Source organism: Syngnathus leptorhynchus, chromosome 13 (assembly GCF_054491065.1).
Source record: "Syngnathus leptorhynchus isolate UIUO chromosome 13, UIUO_Slep, whole genome shotgun sequence".
Taxonomy (NCBI): domain Eukaryota; kingdom Metazoa; phylum Chordata; class Actinopteri; order Syngnathiformes; family Syngnathidae; genus Syngnathus; species Syngnathus leptorhynchus.
The window spans coordinates 11037595-11054992 of NC_141207.1; the positions used below are offsets into that span (position 1 = coordinate 11037595).

General features: G+C 43.4%; 2 protein-coding genes across 5 annotated transcripts; one reads left to right on the top strand and one right to left on the bottom strand.

Moving 5' to 3' along the window:
* Window positions 1–10: 10 nt before the first annotated feature.
* On the bottom strand, window positions 11–2048 carry gpx7 (glutathione peroxidase 7). Of its 2 annotated transcripts, none has more exons than XM_085928774.1 (4): window positions 1893–2048; window positions 1619–1810; window positions 581–842; window positions 11–382 (listed from the first exon to the last, which is right to left on the bottom strand). In XM_085928774.1, the coding sequence occupies exons 2-4, from the start codon at window positions 1667–1669 to the stop codon at window positions 219–221; spliced, it is 477 nt and encodes a 158-aa protein (XP_085784900.1). In that variant the 5' UTR covers window positions 1670–1810; window positions 1893–2048; the 3' UTR covers window positions 11–218. The 2 variants fall into 2 exon arrangements, with proteins under 2 accessions (XP_085784900.1, XP_085784899.1); XM_085928773.1 differs by having other exon boundaries at window positions 1535–1810.
* tut4 (terminal uridylyl transferase 4) lies at window positions 1964–11136 on the top strand. Of its 3 annotated transcripts, none has more exons than XM_085928769.1 (30): window positions 1964–2183; window positions 2984–3091; window positions 3166–3331; window positions 3416–3532; window positions 3597–3774; window positions 3890–3978; window positions 4163–4214; window positions 4393–4462; window positions 4570–4696; window positions 4915–5034; window positions 5167–5358; window positions 5435–5609; window positions 5679–6172; window positions 6244–6394; window positions 6589–6675; window positions 6777–6880; window positions 6948–7005; window positions 7167–7270; window positions 7363–7452; window positions 7558–7671; window positions 7753–7803; window positions 7887–8064; window positions 8143–8190; window positions 8384–8466; window positions 8637–8752; window positions 8897–9051; window positions 9278–9375; window positions 9505–10072; window positions 10294–10443; window positions 10627–11136. In XM_085928769.1, exons 3-30 carry the CDS (start codon window positions 3239–3241, stop codon window positions 10710–10712), a joined length of 3948 nt encoding a protein of 1315 aa, XP_085784895.1. In that variant the 5' UTR covers window positions 1964–2183; window positions 2984–3091; window positions 3166–3238; the 3' UTR covers window positions 10713–11136. The 3 variants fall into 3 exon arrangements, with proteins under 3 accessions (XP_085784895.1, XP_085784893.1, XP_085784894.1); XM_085928767.1 differs by having other exon boundaries at window positions 1965–2183; window positions 7726–7803; XM_085928768.1 differs by having other exon boundaries at window positions 1965–2183; window positions 3004–3091; window positions 7726–7803.
* The last annotated feature ends 6262 nt before the right edge of the window (window positions 11137–17398 follow it).

The window sequence follows — 17398 nt, forward strand, 5'->3', positions numbered from 1 at the left end:
CAACAAAAGCTGTCACGAATGCCAGTTTATTAAAAAAATGGAAACATTATGCAACACTCAATGGAGGAACACATTTTCTGATATTTAATCAGTGCATTCATTTGATGCTTACTCCGTTTATCATTTGTTTCCTCAAGGAAGTCATTGGAGTGGAGCGCACACACCGACCGACAGACAGACAGACGGATGGATAGCTAGATAGATGGTGTAGTAGGAAATTACAACTCTTCTTTCTTCTTTAGGATGATCTGCCGCACCATGTCAGCTATTTTTGGACGTAATTCTTCAAGCGAAACCTGCGGTCCCCACGCGTCCACCACTTTTCCATCCACATCGATAAGGTATTTCCAGAAATTCCAGTCGGGCTCCTTCCCAGAGGACTCTGTTGGAAACAAAATGACAATATTCAACTAGTCTTTCGGTTCATTCCAGTTGCAAACGTGCCTTTTCAGGGCACTGCTCTGCCAAGGGTCAAACTGTTGCGCTCACAAAAAGTCGAGAACATTTCATTTGCCGCTTTTGCTATGGCTTTTGACATACTTTGGCGCGGCACCTGTTTCTCCAATTATTTTGAACTCACCAACAAGGTACTTGTAGATGTTGTTTGCTCCTGTTCCTACCACGGCAATTTTACTAAAGAGGGGAAATGAGGCTCCGTAGACTCTGCGCACAAAGCTGTCAATCTCCTTGTCACTGCCAGGTTCCTGCTGGCCAAATTGGTTGCAGGGAAATGCCAGGACATTGAAGTGATACGGCCCCAAGTCCCGTTGCAGTTTCTGAAGGCCTTTGTAGTGTTCCTCGGTGTAACCGCATTCACTGGCCACGTTCACGACCAGGGATACCTGGAGGAAGAAAAGAAGAAGCGCAGAAGAAGCACAGATCAAATCAATACTAGCTTTTAGAGCCCTTACATGTCATTAGACGGGCTTTCGGTATCCGAGGATGACCTCTTAGCATTTCAGAGAGTTATACTCGAGTAAAGTGAACATGAGGTAGGTTACCATGAACACGCTGCGTTATTGCAAGGAAAGCTATCTAAGTCATATCCTTGGCTAACCATTGGGTCAAGTCATGCCTGTTTTCAAAATCCTTGAATCGAATTTCAATTCCATCCATGGGCTGGACTGGACCAGATGATGCTCAAAAGTCATTCATAGAACAACTGCTGAATACATCCGTTTCAATCAAAAACGTCCACTAAGATTATTGTGGGTACATTGGATCATATATGGTGTGCTCGTCGTGGCCGTGACCTTTGAAGAAAGTTCAGAAAGTTTGCAGGCCAAAATGCCACGTAAGCCAACGGGGCTACCTTTTTATCGCAGCATGCATCCATCCATGCATGCATGACTCCATGCATGACTCCATGCATGCATCCATCCATCCATCCATCCATCAGGTCCGCGATTAGGCACGCGAGCCATCTTTGTCCAATTTCAACAAAACTTCCGTATGCATGTGCGATATTTCACGCAGAGGGGGGAGACTTTGCCACAACCCCGGAGTACGGCATCGGTAAAATGGCAAGACTTACCGAGCCCCTGTATTTTTCAAGTGACACCAATTTCCCTCGGCTGTTCACAACTTTGAAAGTATAAAAATCTTTTTGTTTGCTCACTGCCAGGCCGAATAAAACTAGCAGCACGGGGAGAGTTGCGGCGGAAGGCATCTTCGTTGTTGAAGCACCGACGGCTGGCTGACTGGCCCGCTGGCTGGCTGGCTGGCTGGCTGACTGTGTTTCACTTCAGCCGAGGCGGCGACGCTCGTCAGCCTCCCCTCTGGTCGGTCCATTCACAGAGCACATGTGTTGCTGAGAGACATACGTATGCACATCCGCCATATTGAATGTGTCAGACCTGCCTGGTAAACCAATGAGAGACGATCGAGCGAACCTCAAAAGTAGCCTTAGCACAAAGTGCAGATGTGCGAGTTAAGGCCTCTCGTTCACGTTCATGCTTGTCGTCCACGCAGTGATGTCGTGCTGAGAAAAGCCATGAGATCGAGGAGGCGAATGCATCATTGTACACACCCCTCTTGAGCGTCACTGCAGCTCCCTCCCACAATGCAGCGGTGCAATGTTTGAACATGGCGTCCAACGCTGCTGTCAATCCTAGGCCGTGGGTTCTGCAAAACATGTAGAACAGAACCACATAATAATCTCAAATCGACTTTAGAGCTCGAAAGTAAGTTAATACCCATCTATATATTTCTTTTGGATCAAAGTCTGTCTTCATGCTTTTGAAGGCTGACAACTGGGTGATATAGTATTGTTTATTTCCCGTTAGCTTGTCCTGAGAGCCGGAAGAATTTTCTTTCTTTCTTTCTTTCTTTCTTTCTTTCTTTCTTTCTTTCTTTCTTTCTTTCTTTCTTTCTTTCTTTCTTTCTTTCTTTCTTTCTTTCTTTTTTTGAATGTTTTTTGCTTTCTTAGACAAGATATTCCATACAATGTCAACTACTCAAACCATCCATTAGAACACAAAAGTCACGTTTTTCCATCAAATGTTTGTCTTTCCCTCCGGATCGAATCATTGTTACGCGATGTTCCCTCGTGTTTATGTTTTGAAAGTTAGCATAACTTAACCGTTCACATGCTGATCGAGTCTTTTCCCAGCCATGGTAACCGAATCTATTTTTGAAGGTGCCTTTACTCCGCCGTTAATCGAAGTCACTAAAAATCACCGAAAGTGTATGAGCTTTTTGTTTGAAAGCGTCAAAGGTGTGTGTTGTTTTGGAAACTAAATGTTATTCATTGCTGATCATCCTGTGCTGTGCTGTGCAGTGTTGATCCATACATAATCATGGTTCCCTTTGCCATTGTGCCATTGAAATGCTTCTGCACAATATGTGATAAGCATCATTTTCAAGCAAAATGGAACAGACGGTTCACACAGCAACATTTTAGACTATGTCAGTCCACGAGTGTGGGCAGAACGCAGCTCATTCATTCGTTCATCCGTGCGATTTTGCACCTCTTGATTCAAAGGAGTCTTCATGATTCTACAGCTGAGTTGCAAATAGAGAGATCACCTCTCCTGTTTTGAAGCCAAGGAATCCTGTTTGATTGGAGCTCCGGGAAATGAAAAGGATTATGGTGGGTTTTCCGGGAGAGTTGTCAACCTCTCACAAATTGCAGCCTTGCTCATAAATTCAACCTTTTTCTTTTAGGATTGAAAGCACGGCCGGATCATCGCACTGTTGAGGGCTGCTGTACGTCCGTTTGCGCCGCGCCGCGGGCTCAATGACAATGGAAGGATCGCTGACGGAGCAACAGCTCGGCCTCCGACAGGCAGAGGAGCGTCTTTACCGAGATTATATCCACAGACTTTTAAAAGTAGGCCAATATCAACACGAAAAGATGATGGACTGAACTTGTTTTTCTTCTGGCCGAACGTTAGAAATGTGTTTGTTTTCACAGCAATCCCCAGAGTACCCCAAATATCATTACATATGCAAGCTGTGTTGCGTTCATATCGAGCACATTCAAGCAGCCCACAAACACATCAAGGAGAAGAGACACAAAAAAAACATAATGGTAGGTGAATACACCTTGTTTATGATGGGAAATGTCTTCACGTCTTTCCACGCTGCCATTTTAGGAGAAACAGGAGGAGAAGGAACTGCGCGCCCTGCCGCCCCCCTCTGCCTCGCAGCTCGGAGCCATCGACACGGCGGTCGCGGAAGCCGCGAGGGAGCAAGGGATTTCTCACCGTGACTTTGAGCATCGGAAGGCTGTGGTTGTTAGGATGGAGAACATCATCCAAAAGCACCTCCCAGGTTCCATGTCGTTCATCTAACAAATAGGCCTTGAGATGCAAAAGCAGCAATTTTGCAGTCCAGCACCACAAGTTCATTTTCTCACATATGTTTTTTTTTTTTTATATAAATATAGCTTGCACTCTAAGTCTCTACGGCTCTTGTCTGACCCGATTTGCCTTTAAGACGAGCGATATCAACATTGATGTCATCCACCCCTCCACAGTAAGTTTTAGCAAGAGAAAGGAAGCAGACGCTGGCTGCCAGTTAGTTTGCCCTTAAAAAGTGCATTCCGTGCGTCTTTCCCTGTCATTGCTCAGAAGCGCGGCTTTGGGTGTGACCGGCCAGGTCTACCGTGGCCTTGAGTCGTAAGTCATTGTTTTTCTAAGTGCTTTTTTTGTGTGTGTAGATGACACAACCGGAAGTCTTGATTCAAGTACTTGACATCCTCAAAAAAAGTAGTAAGTATCATTCAAACTTCAAATGGGATGTAATTTCACCTTTTGAGTGTACTGCATCACCGCAAATCTCTTTCAGCTCGTTGTTTGGAATGTTGTCATTTGATTTCTTTCAGTTCGGGGTTGCGTAATGTGAGGTTGTGAGCTGACTTGAATTAACTTGAATTCCTGCTCTTTATAGATGAATTTTTAGATGTTGTGTCAGACTTTCACGCCAAAGTTCCTGCCATCGTCTGTCGTGATGTCATAAGGTCAGTGCGGCCGGGCGGGGGTTGTTATTCTTTGGAAAATATGAGGAGAATTTGACACAACTCTGTTTATTCTTCCTTTCTTTTTTGCTCGGCCATTTTGAAAACAGTGGCTTGACGTGCAAAGTGAGCGCAGGCAACGATGTTGCTTGTCTCACCACAACTCACATGGCAGCCTTGACCAAAATGGAACCCAGGTTGGTCCCCCTGGTGCTGGCCTTCCGCTACTGGGCAAGGGTGAGTACACAAATAATCAACGATGATAGATCCACATGAGCCTCGATTGTGTTATTAGGTTGGCTAAATGCCATGCCTCACTTCTAAGAATGACAGTTGACTTGAATTCTGTCGTATTTTCATTTGGTCCCCTGCTCCTAATGTCCTTGGGTCCCTGGAAATGTGCTTTATACTATTATTTTGGGGCTTTTGAAAACTAAAGTGAGCTTTGTCTGCAGCTGTGTCACATTGACTGTCAGGCGGAGGGCGGAATCCCCTCCTACTCGTTGGCTCTCATGGTCATCTTCTTCTTGCAGCAGAGAAAAGAGCCCATCCTCCCTGTCTACCTGGGCCATTGGGTAGGTTTTGGAAAGCATCAATTGAGTGTGAGCGAGCAGTCGAGGCGCGGGCAGTTTGCGGCGGCGGCCAGCGGCGCACACGTACAAGAAAGAAATCATTTTTTCATTTTTCCATTTTCCCTGCCTTTTCAGATCGATGGCTTCGACGTGAAACGTGTGGACGAATATCATCTGACAGGAATCCAGTCAGACATGTATGTGCAGTGGGAGCACAGACCATCACAGACTGACGGCGGCCAGGTCGAGAATGGAAACGGGCCAGGGGAAGGCCGATCCAAAGCGGAGCGCGGTAAACCCCATAAGGCTCCCGTTTCACATGGCTTGGTGAGTGGCGGCATTTGGGCCGTTTGCTCTCACTGGCTTGGTGTGACTTTTGACTAAGCAGGCTCTTTTCTCAAAGGCACGGCTGACTTTTGAATCGAGCCAAGATGTGTCACTGGGGCAGTTGTGGCTGGAACTCCTGCGTTTCTACACTCTGGAGTTTGCCTCGGAAGAGTACATCATCAGCGTCCGCGTCAAAGCGCTTCTTTCTCGGGAAACGAAGAACTGGCCTCGTCGCCGGCTCGCCATCGAAGGTGAGCCGTCCCGTTAGCTGCGTATACGGCAAACGACGCTGACTCGCATTGTCTCCTTCTTTCCCCAAGATCCTTTTGCCTTGAAGAGGAACGTGGCTCGAAGCTTGAACAGCCAATTGGTGTTTGAGTATATCCAGGAGCGCTTCCGCACCGCTTATAAATACTTTGCCTGCCCGCAGAATAAAGGCGCCGTGGAGCACGAGAGCAAGGTGGCTGGCAAGCAAGGCTCCAAGAAGAAGGATGCCTTAGCAAGCAAGATGCTAGAGTTAACGGACGAGAACGCTCAAATGACATTCCGGCGAGTAAAGGGTGACGGGGAACCTGCGAGCGACGGTAAGGCCAGGTCCCATCCGTCCGGAGAGGAGGACGAGAAGGCGCTCGATGATGATGATGGCGGCGGCCCGGGGGTCACGGCCCTGCACCGAGCTGCCTCCGAACAGCCTTCCCTTTCCGTCGACGGCCGAGTCGAGGATGGGGAGACGTCTGTTTCCCAAAAGGAGGGCGCGGGAACATCAGAGGACCTTCACTATATCTTTGACAAGATGATTTTGACTGAGGGCAAGGTACGAAGGCCGTGGCAATTTGGAGCCATTGCAAGTTTGCTGCGAGTGCTTTTTTTTATTCCTCTTCTCAGCCTCCAAACGTGGTGTGCGGTATCTGCAAACGAGACGGTCACCTGAAGGATGAGTGTCCCGATGACTTTAAGAAGATCGAGTTGAAGCTCCTGCCTCCTATGAACCACCATTTCCGAGAGATCCTGAACGGGCTTTGCAAGCTGTGCCACTGTGCGTACTTGATGGAATTTGTGATTACGAGTCTAATCGACACTACAAATTGGCCTCCAAATAAATGCATTGAATCAAGTGCATGATTTTCTTCTGAAATAGCCATGAACAAAGATATCGGTTGATGATTGACTCCCTATTTAAACGTGAAGGGATATGAAATGGACCTCATTTGAAGATGGGCATTTTTGCAGATAAACTGGCACCCACGCATGCTGAGCAGCAGAAAAGAGAGCAGATCCTCGCCAGTCTGGAAAGGTTCATCAAGAAAGAGTACAACGGTAACAGGCTTCATACGTCACACGTGTTGTTTGCAATGATTTGAATGACGCTACACGCGCTGCTTTGAAATCCAAATGGTTTTTGATGCGTGTGACTGCAGATAAAGCTCAGCTTTGTTTGTTTGGATCCTCCAAGAATGGCTTTGGTTTCCACGACAGCGACCTTGACATTTGCATGACTCTGGAGGGTCATGAAACTGCAGAGGTAGGCATCCAAACAGACACAGCTTGGCCTTACGCGTGCGAAACATTCTGTCTCGCTACATGCGCAGAAGCTGAACTGTAAGGAGATCATTGAAGGCCTGGCTAAAGTCCTAAAGAAACATGCAGGTGAATTCACGTGGATGGAATGATTGGTTTGCGTGAGTGACGTGCTCGATTTACTTCATTCCGCTAAAATAGTTTGGATGAGAAAACTCTTAACTCTGGTAGATATGAAAATGGCACAGAGTAAAGGTCATCCGTGTTCTCCCATGATGTTCCACCACAAGGGCTGAGGAACATCTTGCCAATTACAACGGCAAAAGTGCCTATCGTCAAGTTTGAACACAGGCAGAGCGGTTTGGAGGGGGACATCAGTCTCTACAACACTCTGGTGAGCGAGCGAGCGAACGACTGACCGACACAAGCCTGAGCCATCCTTTTTGGAGAAACGCTTTTCAAATGCCAGTCACTCATTTGCGCTAGGCACAACATAACACCAGAATGCTGGCAATGTATGCAGCCCTGGATCAACGTGTGCAGTTCCTGGGATACATGATGAAGGTCTTTGCAAAGGTATGTCACAAAGGTGAAGCGCAAAGTGGCCGATCTGTTTGTCTGTCTTCAGCCAGCCATCGGGAATTTGTATCAATCTTGTCTTCCGACTTTGTGTGCTCCCAGCGCTGCGATATCGGAGACGCGTCTCGAGGGAGTCTCTCGTCTTACGCGTACATCCTGATGGTGCTTTACTTTCTGCAGCAAAGACAGCCGCCGGTCATCCCAGTCCTGCAAGAGGTACGCTCGCTCGGGGTGGGGCGCTTAAGGTGAAATGTAAACCTTTCCTCTTAGATCTTTGACGGAGCAAGCGTTCCCCAGAGAATCGTCGACGGTTGGAATGCCTTCTTCTTCGATGACCTCGAAGATTTGGTGAGAGAGAGAGAGCAAATGAGCTTTGAAACATATTGAGCTTTGAAACTAACCCCAAGCAATATGATCGCGTCGCTTCGCAGCGGCAGCGTCTGTCCCAGGTGGAGCTCAACACGGAATCTGTGGGCGAGCTGTGGTTGGGCCTCCTGCGCTTCTACACGGAAGAATTTGACTTCAAAGAGCACGTCATCAGCATCCGCCAAAAGAAACGCCTCACCACCTTTGAAAAGCAGTGGACCAGCAAATGCATTGCTATTGAAGGTGCTGCCATGAAGATGTGGCTCACTTCAAACACCGACTGACTGTCTTTTGTTTTGTTTTTTTGACTCTTCCTCTCAGATCCTTTTGATTTGAATCATAATCTCGGTGCCGGAGTTTCTCGCAAAAGTACGTATTTATTTTCCTCTCCGATTAAAGAGGATTGACGGAATGCTTTGGATGGGTCCAGTTTCATCCTATCCATCCATCCATCCATCCATCCATCCATCCATCCATCCATCCATCCATCACATGACCGCTTTAAATAGACAGACAGTCCAAATGATGATGTTTATTCTCTTCCTTCCCTTTTCTCTTCCAGTGACAAACTTTATTATGAAGGCTTTCATAAATGGACGCAAGCTCTTTGGGACTCCCTTCTACCCAGTGCCCGGGACCGAAGTGGTATGGGCTAACAAAAAACGTTGCACGATTGTAACCGAGCGCCGCCGGCCGCGCAAATACGCTAAGATAATCAGCGGGCCACTTTTGATCACGTCGGACCGTTGGTTTTGTTCTGTCAGATAGTCAGGGTGCATTCCGAGCACGATAATGCTCCGTATTCCCTTCTGCAGGACTACTTCTTTGATGCAAAGGTTCTAACTGACGGCGAGTTGGCTCCAAATGACAGGTGCTGCAGGATCTGTGGAAAAATTGGACATTATATGAAGGACTGTCCCAAGAGACGCAGGTTGGACTTTGACAAAATACAAAAACAAAATGCTATGACTCCAACTTGTGAGGAATGGGCTCAAATTGGGCTGTTTGCTCTAGTAGTCGACAAGAATGAGCTGGATGTGACTATGTAGTCATTAGAATTGCTTTTCTTCATCAGAATGAAAAAGAAAGAGAACGACAAAGATGAAGATGTGAAAGATGATGAGCGGGAGCAAAAAGAGCGACGGTGTTTTCAGTGTGGCGACACTGGTCATGTGAGGAGAGACTGCCCCGAATATCGCCATCTAAAGCAGAGGACGGCTATGGCGTCGGGTGAGTAAATCAATCAAACCCCTGGTTAAGATGTGATCTTCAACTTGGAAGAAATTGACTCAATAACATAGGACCAACATTTTTACATTTTTTAAATAAGAGCAAAATCAAACATTTATTCAGCGGGAGGAAACGTTTAAAATAGCACCTCTGATGTCAATACTTCAAACCGCTATTCAGCCGTTAATTGGAGAACAATCTAATGCATGGTGATGTTTTTCCTCAGCTCCTCACACGGTACGTTCTTTGGTGAGTTCTCAGACGACGAGCGGCTCCCAAGTAGCGGCGGACTGTCCTAGTAGGGCCAGGCTACCCTCTGAGAGCGTGAGTAACAGCCGCTTTGAGACCGGATGGACCTGATTCAAACACGTGAAAGTAACGGTCGCTCTCATCAACATGCAGATGTGTGATTTATTTTGTTTTTTTTCCCCCCCTCTTTCTCTCTCTTTTTAGTCTGACAGTCGGCAGACTCCACCCTACTCTCCGCAGCCCCCAGCCGTATCACAAAGTTCCCCTCAGTCGTCCAGTTCTCCCAAGTCGAGCCAAAATAAAAGCATTTGTTCAGGTCCCCAGAAACAGCCTGCTCACCACCACCACCCCCAGGTTCCCCTTTTCAACTTCACTTCTTCCCACCCGGGCCACTTTCACCTGGGGACACTCGCTGGCCGAGGTCCTCTTCCCCCTCAGCAGCAGCAGCTGCAGCAGCCGTCACAGGGGCAGCAGAAGCCTCAGCACCCGGTTTCCGCCTCCTGGCCCATCCACGGACCCGTCGTCTGTAGTCCGAACCCGAGCGGCGCCCCCTCCCCGCCTGGCCTGAAATTGGCTCTACGGTCAGGGCCGGGAAGCGGCGCGAGCCCCGGAAGCAGCCCCGACGCCGTCAACCTGAACGATCCCAGTATCATTTTCGCACAGCCGGCGGGAAGAGCCGTGAGCGTTGCCGGAGCGGGACGTGAAGGACACTGGCTCAACCGCTTGGTACAGCCTGCTTCGCTTATGGGAAATGGCACTGTGCTCAAGTCAGGTATTGAGTAAGGCTGTTACTTTGACATTCTTGAAAATGCCCTTAGGCAATGCAATGTAAATGGTTGAACAAACAAAATTCATCCCCCCCCCTCCCCTTCTTAAGACAAGGTGGTAATGTCTTCCCATGGATATATGAAAAATGTCACCACCTTGTCTTAAAAACAGCAAAAGAAACATGACATTTTTATATGGCGTGTGCTCTGCTCTCTCTCTTTCCAGAATTGGGCCACCCATCCCAGTTTATTGGTGTGAGCCAAGGTCCTCAGCTGTGGGAGCACAATAAAACGGCCCAATTTGCACTGTCTCCTTCCTGGCCGTACCGAATGCCTCAGAATTTTATCCAGCAGGGAAACGGTGGCTACCAACCAGGTCATTTTTGAAAATCACTACTACTGTTTCAAAGACCTCAATTGAGTCACGCTCAAATAATGAACAAACGATGGCTAACTTGACTTCAAAAGTCCCGCAATTGTGTACATTTGAGCCAAGCCATCATTCAATGGTGCATTTTGTTGATTGCCTCAGATCACAACTTTGTTCATGTGTCTGCAGGCTCCATGCTGCATCCAAGTCCAAACCTGCCCATTGGCCATGTCAGACACCCAGCAAATCTAAATTTCATCCAACAGAAGAAGTGAACTGCCCGCCCGCGCGCCCGCCTGCCTGCCAGCCAGCCTGCCTGCCTTTTTTCATTTGTTTTATGCCCAGTGACACACCAGAGTAAATTATGTACCCTTTGCACCATTTATAGTGGCAGACTTTTTAAATGAATTGTATCATTTTTGTATAGTTTTTATGTCCCATTTTTTTGTCTCAAGAAATTGATTTGTGATACAAATGTCAAATATTTTAATTCCCCAATTTTGAGGGGGTCCAAAAATCTTTTTATTTTCTGTGTAAAGGATGACAAAAGTAAATATGTATTTTTATTAGCTTCTATGTTTGCCCCCAAAAAAGGAAGGCTTTCAATACATATTTGATAGAAATCTACTTTGAAACAAAGTAGTGCCAAAACCGGTCGTACGAATAAGGGAAAGAAAATAAAGTCATGGCAAACCGTCATCTGTCTGGTGTTTCGTCATTGAATTCACGAATGGAAGGTAGGTCTCTTGGTTTTCTATCCATTATTATGATGATTCTTATCATTGCACTCATGGTGAAAACTTGGCGAGTTTGCACCGTGCACGCCATAAGTTTCGAATGAATAGGAAAAGAGTTGATCAATTATAATGTCCAATTTTGGCCCATTTTTGCACATTGACAAAAGGTCGTCGCCATATTGTGCGTTGGAGGACGCAGCCTGCCAATTTGGACACAGCTCTTGTCCGTCCGCTTGTCCAAATTGGCCGCGACTTATACGGACGGAGCTTCCCGAGCTGCGAACTGGCCTTGGAGGATTAGATGACTTTTTGCATGAACCAGTTTGACTTCCCTCCCTGGCACTCTCAGACATCAAGCACCTACCGCGGTATGCCGGCCAACAATCTTGTGGTAGTTGTCACGATATGCAAATCAAATGCACCTTTTCTCATGTACGTCACATGACCTTGCCGGACCCGCTGGCAGCTGGCCACTTATGTTTGGGCATAACAAACAACAAGTTATAATTATTGCTCAATTATGAGTTTGAGATCATGACGTACGTGATTGCACCATTTGTACAAAACATGTTTATGATGAGACGGAAATAGAAAGGTGGCTGTTGCTTCTTTCGCTCACTCCGAACAGTCAAATGAGCAGCCATCTGGACGATAAGAAAGTGCTTACAAATGTTTTTAGAATGGCACCGGGGTCAACCCAACCAGCAGCATGATCAAACACCCACCTTGCCCTCTCTTGTTTGGACGCGTGAAGGTCTTGGCCCGGCTGGGGTGCGCCGCACCGCGCCGCGAGCTCGGTAGCAGCCGCGCACCTGTGACAACTCACTTGTGTTTCCCTCAAACCCGGCGAGCTCGGTAGCAGCTCAGTAGCCGCGCGCGCACCTGTGACAACTCACTTGTTTTCTAACTCGCTCCCACGCTCTCCAAGTGGACTCTTGCACTATATACCTCCACCGCAGGTGACATTCTTTTTGATGAGAAAGATATGCCGTGCCGTGCACACAAAGCTCAAGTCGGCTTTTCACGCACATTCTGGTACCTTCATTCAAATGTTACATTACCGTTTGACTTTTCATTTCCTGTGAAGATTACACTTTGCATGTTTGAAAGAACCGTGTACCTTTTATGCAACAGTACTTTATTCGAACATTTCATGTGAAATGCCATAGACAGGTGAATTAAGACAAGTAGCACCGATGCGACATCATGTCGAAAATGTAAGAATAGTTCTAGGTCGGGCTGGACGGTATGACTGAAAAGTATATCACAGTGACTGAAGAGCAGATGACAATAGGAGTATTGGTTGATATTGGTATACATTGACGTACGATTTACTGTCGACAAACAAGGACCAGGAGAAAGAACAAAAAAATGTATAAATGGCGTCATTTATTTGAACATATTTGAATCATTAACTGGTCGATGCAACCGTGAAAATGTCAAATCAACTGGACAATATAGATGAAGTAAATATCCACAGTAGGCCAATTGAACACTCCAAATTGTAAGGCTGTATGAGGCCGGGTGGCTGTGCTGTGCTGTGCTGTGCTGTGCTAACCCGGCGCGACGCGGTGGATGCTTGATTGCCCGGTGTCGGGTGTACCGGGTGCGAAAACGTGACTCAATCAGTGCGTGTACGGAGTTGGTTAAATATCGCCCCCCAGTGGCCACCACGTTCCGCAACTCATAATATGCTGTTGAACTTTTCATTAGTGTGAAGGCGAAGGCCTTCACACTATTGTTATTCTACTTTATTTTTTTTTTTATTATTATTAGTGTGAAGGCGAAGGCCTTCACACTATTGTTATTCTACTTTATTTTTCTTCTTATTATTATTAAACAATTTATTCCTCCCACTTTTTTGACACCTAACTACTCCCACATGCTTTAACCGATTCACTCCATTCCAACTTTCACACGTTCCAAAAATTCACGGCATGACTGCTAGTATTTTATTTGTTCATAACATTTACCGTTTTTGCATAATTAGCAAATTTGTGCCTTAAAATCCCCCATTCATTCTTAATGGCACATTAGACACGAGCGACGTTCAGGAGTGAGTTCAAATTTTGACATCTGACAACTTTTTTCATGATTTCTTTCCTTAACTCGTTTATTTAACTCTTTTATTTTTTATTTATTTATTTTTCATTCATTGATTTAGTTATTCATTTAATTTTAAGTTAAAAACATCATTTTACCGTTTTAACGGCATTTACCGTTTTTATTTCTTGTTTAATATCACCATTCCACCGCAGCAACACTAAGCCGCTGTTTAGCTCAGTAAGAAGACAATGATCCTAAGAACACGAGCCACGTCCGCGAGCGAGTTCGAGTCCCGGTTGGCCATAATTTTTTTATTCATTAATTCTTCATTCATTCAATTTTAACACATTTTAACAATTATTTTCATCATTCATTTAGTTTTTCATTTAATTTTAAGTTAAAAACATCATTTTACCGTTTTAACGGCATGTACCATTTTTATTTCTCGTTTAATATCATCATTCCACCACAGCAACACTAAGCCGCTGTTTAGCTCAGTAAGAAGAGACTGGAATTTGAAGCACGAGCGCTGTTCCCGTGCGAGTTCGAAATCCGGCTTGACCAATATTTTTTTTTCATTCATTCAATTTTAACACATCACTTTAATAATTATTTTCATCATCATCATTAATTTAACATTTTTATTTTATTTAATCATCAATTTACCAATTTTATGTCATTTAATCATCATTTCGAGTCCCACAATAGTGTGAAGTGCCTTCGCCTTCACACGCAATTTCTCCAGAAATTGCCAATTCTTTAGTGTGAAGGCGAAGGCCTTCACACTATTGTTATTCTACTTTATTTTTCTTCTTCTTCTTATTAGTGTGAAGGCGAAGGCCTTCACACTATTGTTATTAGTGTGAAGGCGAAGGCCTTCACACTATTGTTATTCTACTTTATTAGTGTGAAGGCGAAGGCCTTCACACTATTGTTATTAGTGTGAAGGCGAAGGCCTTCACACTATTGTTATTCTACTTTATTTTTTTTTCTTCTTATTATTATCCTACTTTATTCCTCCCACTTTTTTGACACTTAACTACTCCCACATGCTTTAACCGATTCACTCCATTCCAACTTTCACACGTTCCAAAAATTCACGGCATGACTGCTAGTATTTCATTTGTTCATAACATTTACCGTTTTTGCATAATTAGCAAATTTGTGCCTTAAAATCCCCCATTCATTCTTAATGGCGCATTAGACACGAGCGACGTTCCTAGTTCGAATTTTGACATCTGACAACTTTTTTCATGATTTCTTTCCTTAACTCGTTTATTTAACTCTTTTATTTTTTATTTATTTATTTTCCATTCATTCATTTAGTTATTCATTTAATTTTAAGTTAAAAACATTATTTTACCGTTTTAACGGCATTTACCGTTTTTATTTCTTGTTTAATATCACCATTCCACCGCAGCAACACTAAGCCGCTGTTTAGCTCAGTAAGAAGACAATGATCCTAAGAACACGAGCCACGTCCGCGAGCGAGTTCGAGTCCCGGTTGGCCATAATTTTTTTATTCATTAATTCTTCATTCATTCAATTTTAACACATTTTAACAATTATTTTCATCATTCATTTAGTTTTTCATTTAATTTTAAGTTAAAAACATCATTTTACCGTTTTAACGGCATGTACCATTTTTATTTCTTGTTTAATATCATCATTCCACCACAGCAACACTAAGCCGCTGTTTAGCTCAGTAAGAAGAGACTGGAATTTGAAGCACGAGCGCTGTTCCCGTGCGAGTTCGAATCCGGCTTGACCAATATTTTTTTTTCATTCATTCAATTTTAACACATCACTTTAATAATTATTTTCATCATCATCATTAATTTAACATTTTTATTTTATTTAATCATCAATTTACCAATTTTATGTCATTTAATCATCATTTCGAGTCCCACAATAGTGTGAAGTGCCTTCGCCTTCACACGCAATTTCTCCAGAAATTGCCAATTCTAGTTATTAAACAATTTATTCCTCCCACTTTTTTGACACCTAACTACTCCCACATGCTTTAACCGATTCACCCCATTCCAACTTTCACACGTTCCAAAAATTCACGGCATGATTGCTAGTATTTTATTTGTTCATAACATTTGCCGTTTTTGCATAATTAGCAAATTTGTGCCTTAAAATCCCCCATTCATTCTTAATGGCACATTAGACACGAGCGACGTTCAGGAGTGAGTTCAAATTTTGACATCTGACAACTTTTTTCATGATTTCTTTCCTTAACTCGTTTATTTAACTCTTTTATTTTTTATTTATTTATTTTCCATTCATTCATTTAGTTATTCATTTAATTTTAAGTTAAAAACATCATTTTACCGTTTTAACGGCATTTACCGTTTTTATTTCTTGTTTAATATCACCATTCCACCGCAGCAACACTAAGCCGCTGTTTAGCTCAGTAAGAAGACAATGATCCTAAGAACACGAGCCACGTCCGCGAGCGAGTTCGAGTCCCGGTTGGCCATAATTTTTTTATTCATTAATTCTTCATTCATTCAATTTTAACACATTTTAACAATTATTTTCATCATTCATTTAGTTTTTCATTTAATTTTAAGTTAAAAACATCATTTTACCGTTTTAACGGCATGTACCATTTTTATTCCTCGTTTAATATCATCATTCCACCACAGCAACACTGAGCCGCTGTTTAGCTCAGTAAGAAGAGACTGGAATTTGAAGCACGAGCGCTGATCCCGTGCGAGTTCGAATCCGGCTTGACCAATATTTTTTTTTCATTCATTCAATTTTAACACATCACTTTAATAATTATTTTCATCATCATCATTAATTTAACATTTTTATTTTATTTAATCATCAATTTACCAATTTTATGTCATTTAATCATCATTTCGAGTCCCACAATAGTGTGAAGTGCCTTCGCCTTCACACGCAATTTCTCCAGAAATTGCCAATTCTAGTTAGTGTGAAGGCGAAGGCCTTCACACTATTGTTATTAGTGTGAAGGCGAAGGCCTTCACACTATTGTTATTCTACTTTATTTTTCTTCTTATTATTATTAAACAATTTATTCCTCCCACTTTTTTGACACCTAACTACTCCCACATGCTTTAACCGATTCACTCCATTCCAACTTTCACACGTTCCAAAAATTCACGGCATGACTGCTAGTATTTTATTTGTTCATAACATTTACCGTTTTTGCATAATTAGCAAATTTGTGCCTTAAAATCCCCCATTCATTCTTAATGGCACATTAGACACGAGCGACGTTCAGGAGTGAGTTCAAATTTTGACATCTGACAACTTTTTTCATGATTTCTTTCCTTAACTCGTTTATTTAACTCTTTTATTTTTTATTTATTTATTTTCCATTCATTCATTTAGTTATTCATTTAATTTTAAGTTAAAAACATCATTTTACCGTTTTAACGGCATTTACCGTTTTTATTTCTTGTTTAATATCACCATTCCACCGCAGCAACACTAAGCCGCTGTTTAGCTCAGTAAGAAGACAATGATCCTAAGAACACGAGCCACGTCCGCGAGCGAGTTCGAGTCCCGGTTGGACATAATTTTTTTATTCATTAATTCTTCATTCATTCAATTTTAACACATTTTAACAATTATTTTCATCATTCATTTAGTTTTTCATTTAATTTTAAGTTAAAAACATCATTTTACCGTTTTAACGGCATGTACCATTTTTATTTCTCGTTTAATATCATCATTCCACCACAGCAACACTAAGCCGCTGTTTAGCTCAGTAAGAAGAGACTGGAATTTGAAGCACGAGCGCTGTTCCCGTGCGAGTTCGAATCCGGCTTGACCAATATTTTTTTTTCATTCATTCAATTTTAACACATCACTTTAATAATTATTTTCATCATCATCATTAATTTAACATTTTTATTTTATTTAATCATCAATTTACCAATTTTATGTCATTTAATCATCATTTCGAGTCCCACAATAGTGTGAAGTGCCTTCGCCTTCACACGCAATTTCTCCAGAAATTGCCAATTCTAGTTCTACTTTATTTTTCTTCTTCTTATTATTATCCTACTTTATTCCTCCCACTTTTTTGACACCTAACTACTCCCACATGCTTTAACCGATTCACTCCATTCCAACTTTCACACGTTCCAAAAATTCACGGCATGACTGCTAGTATTTTATTTGTTCATAACATTTAC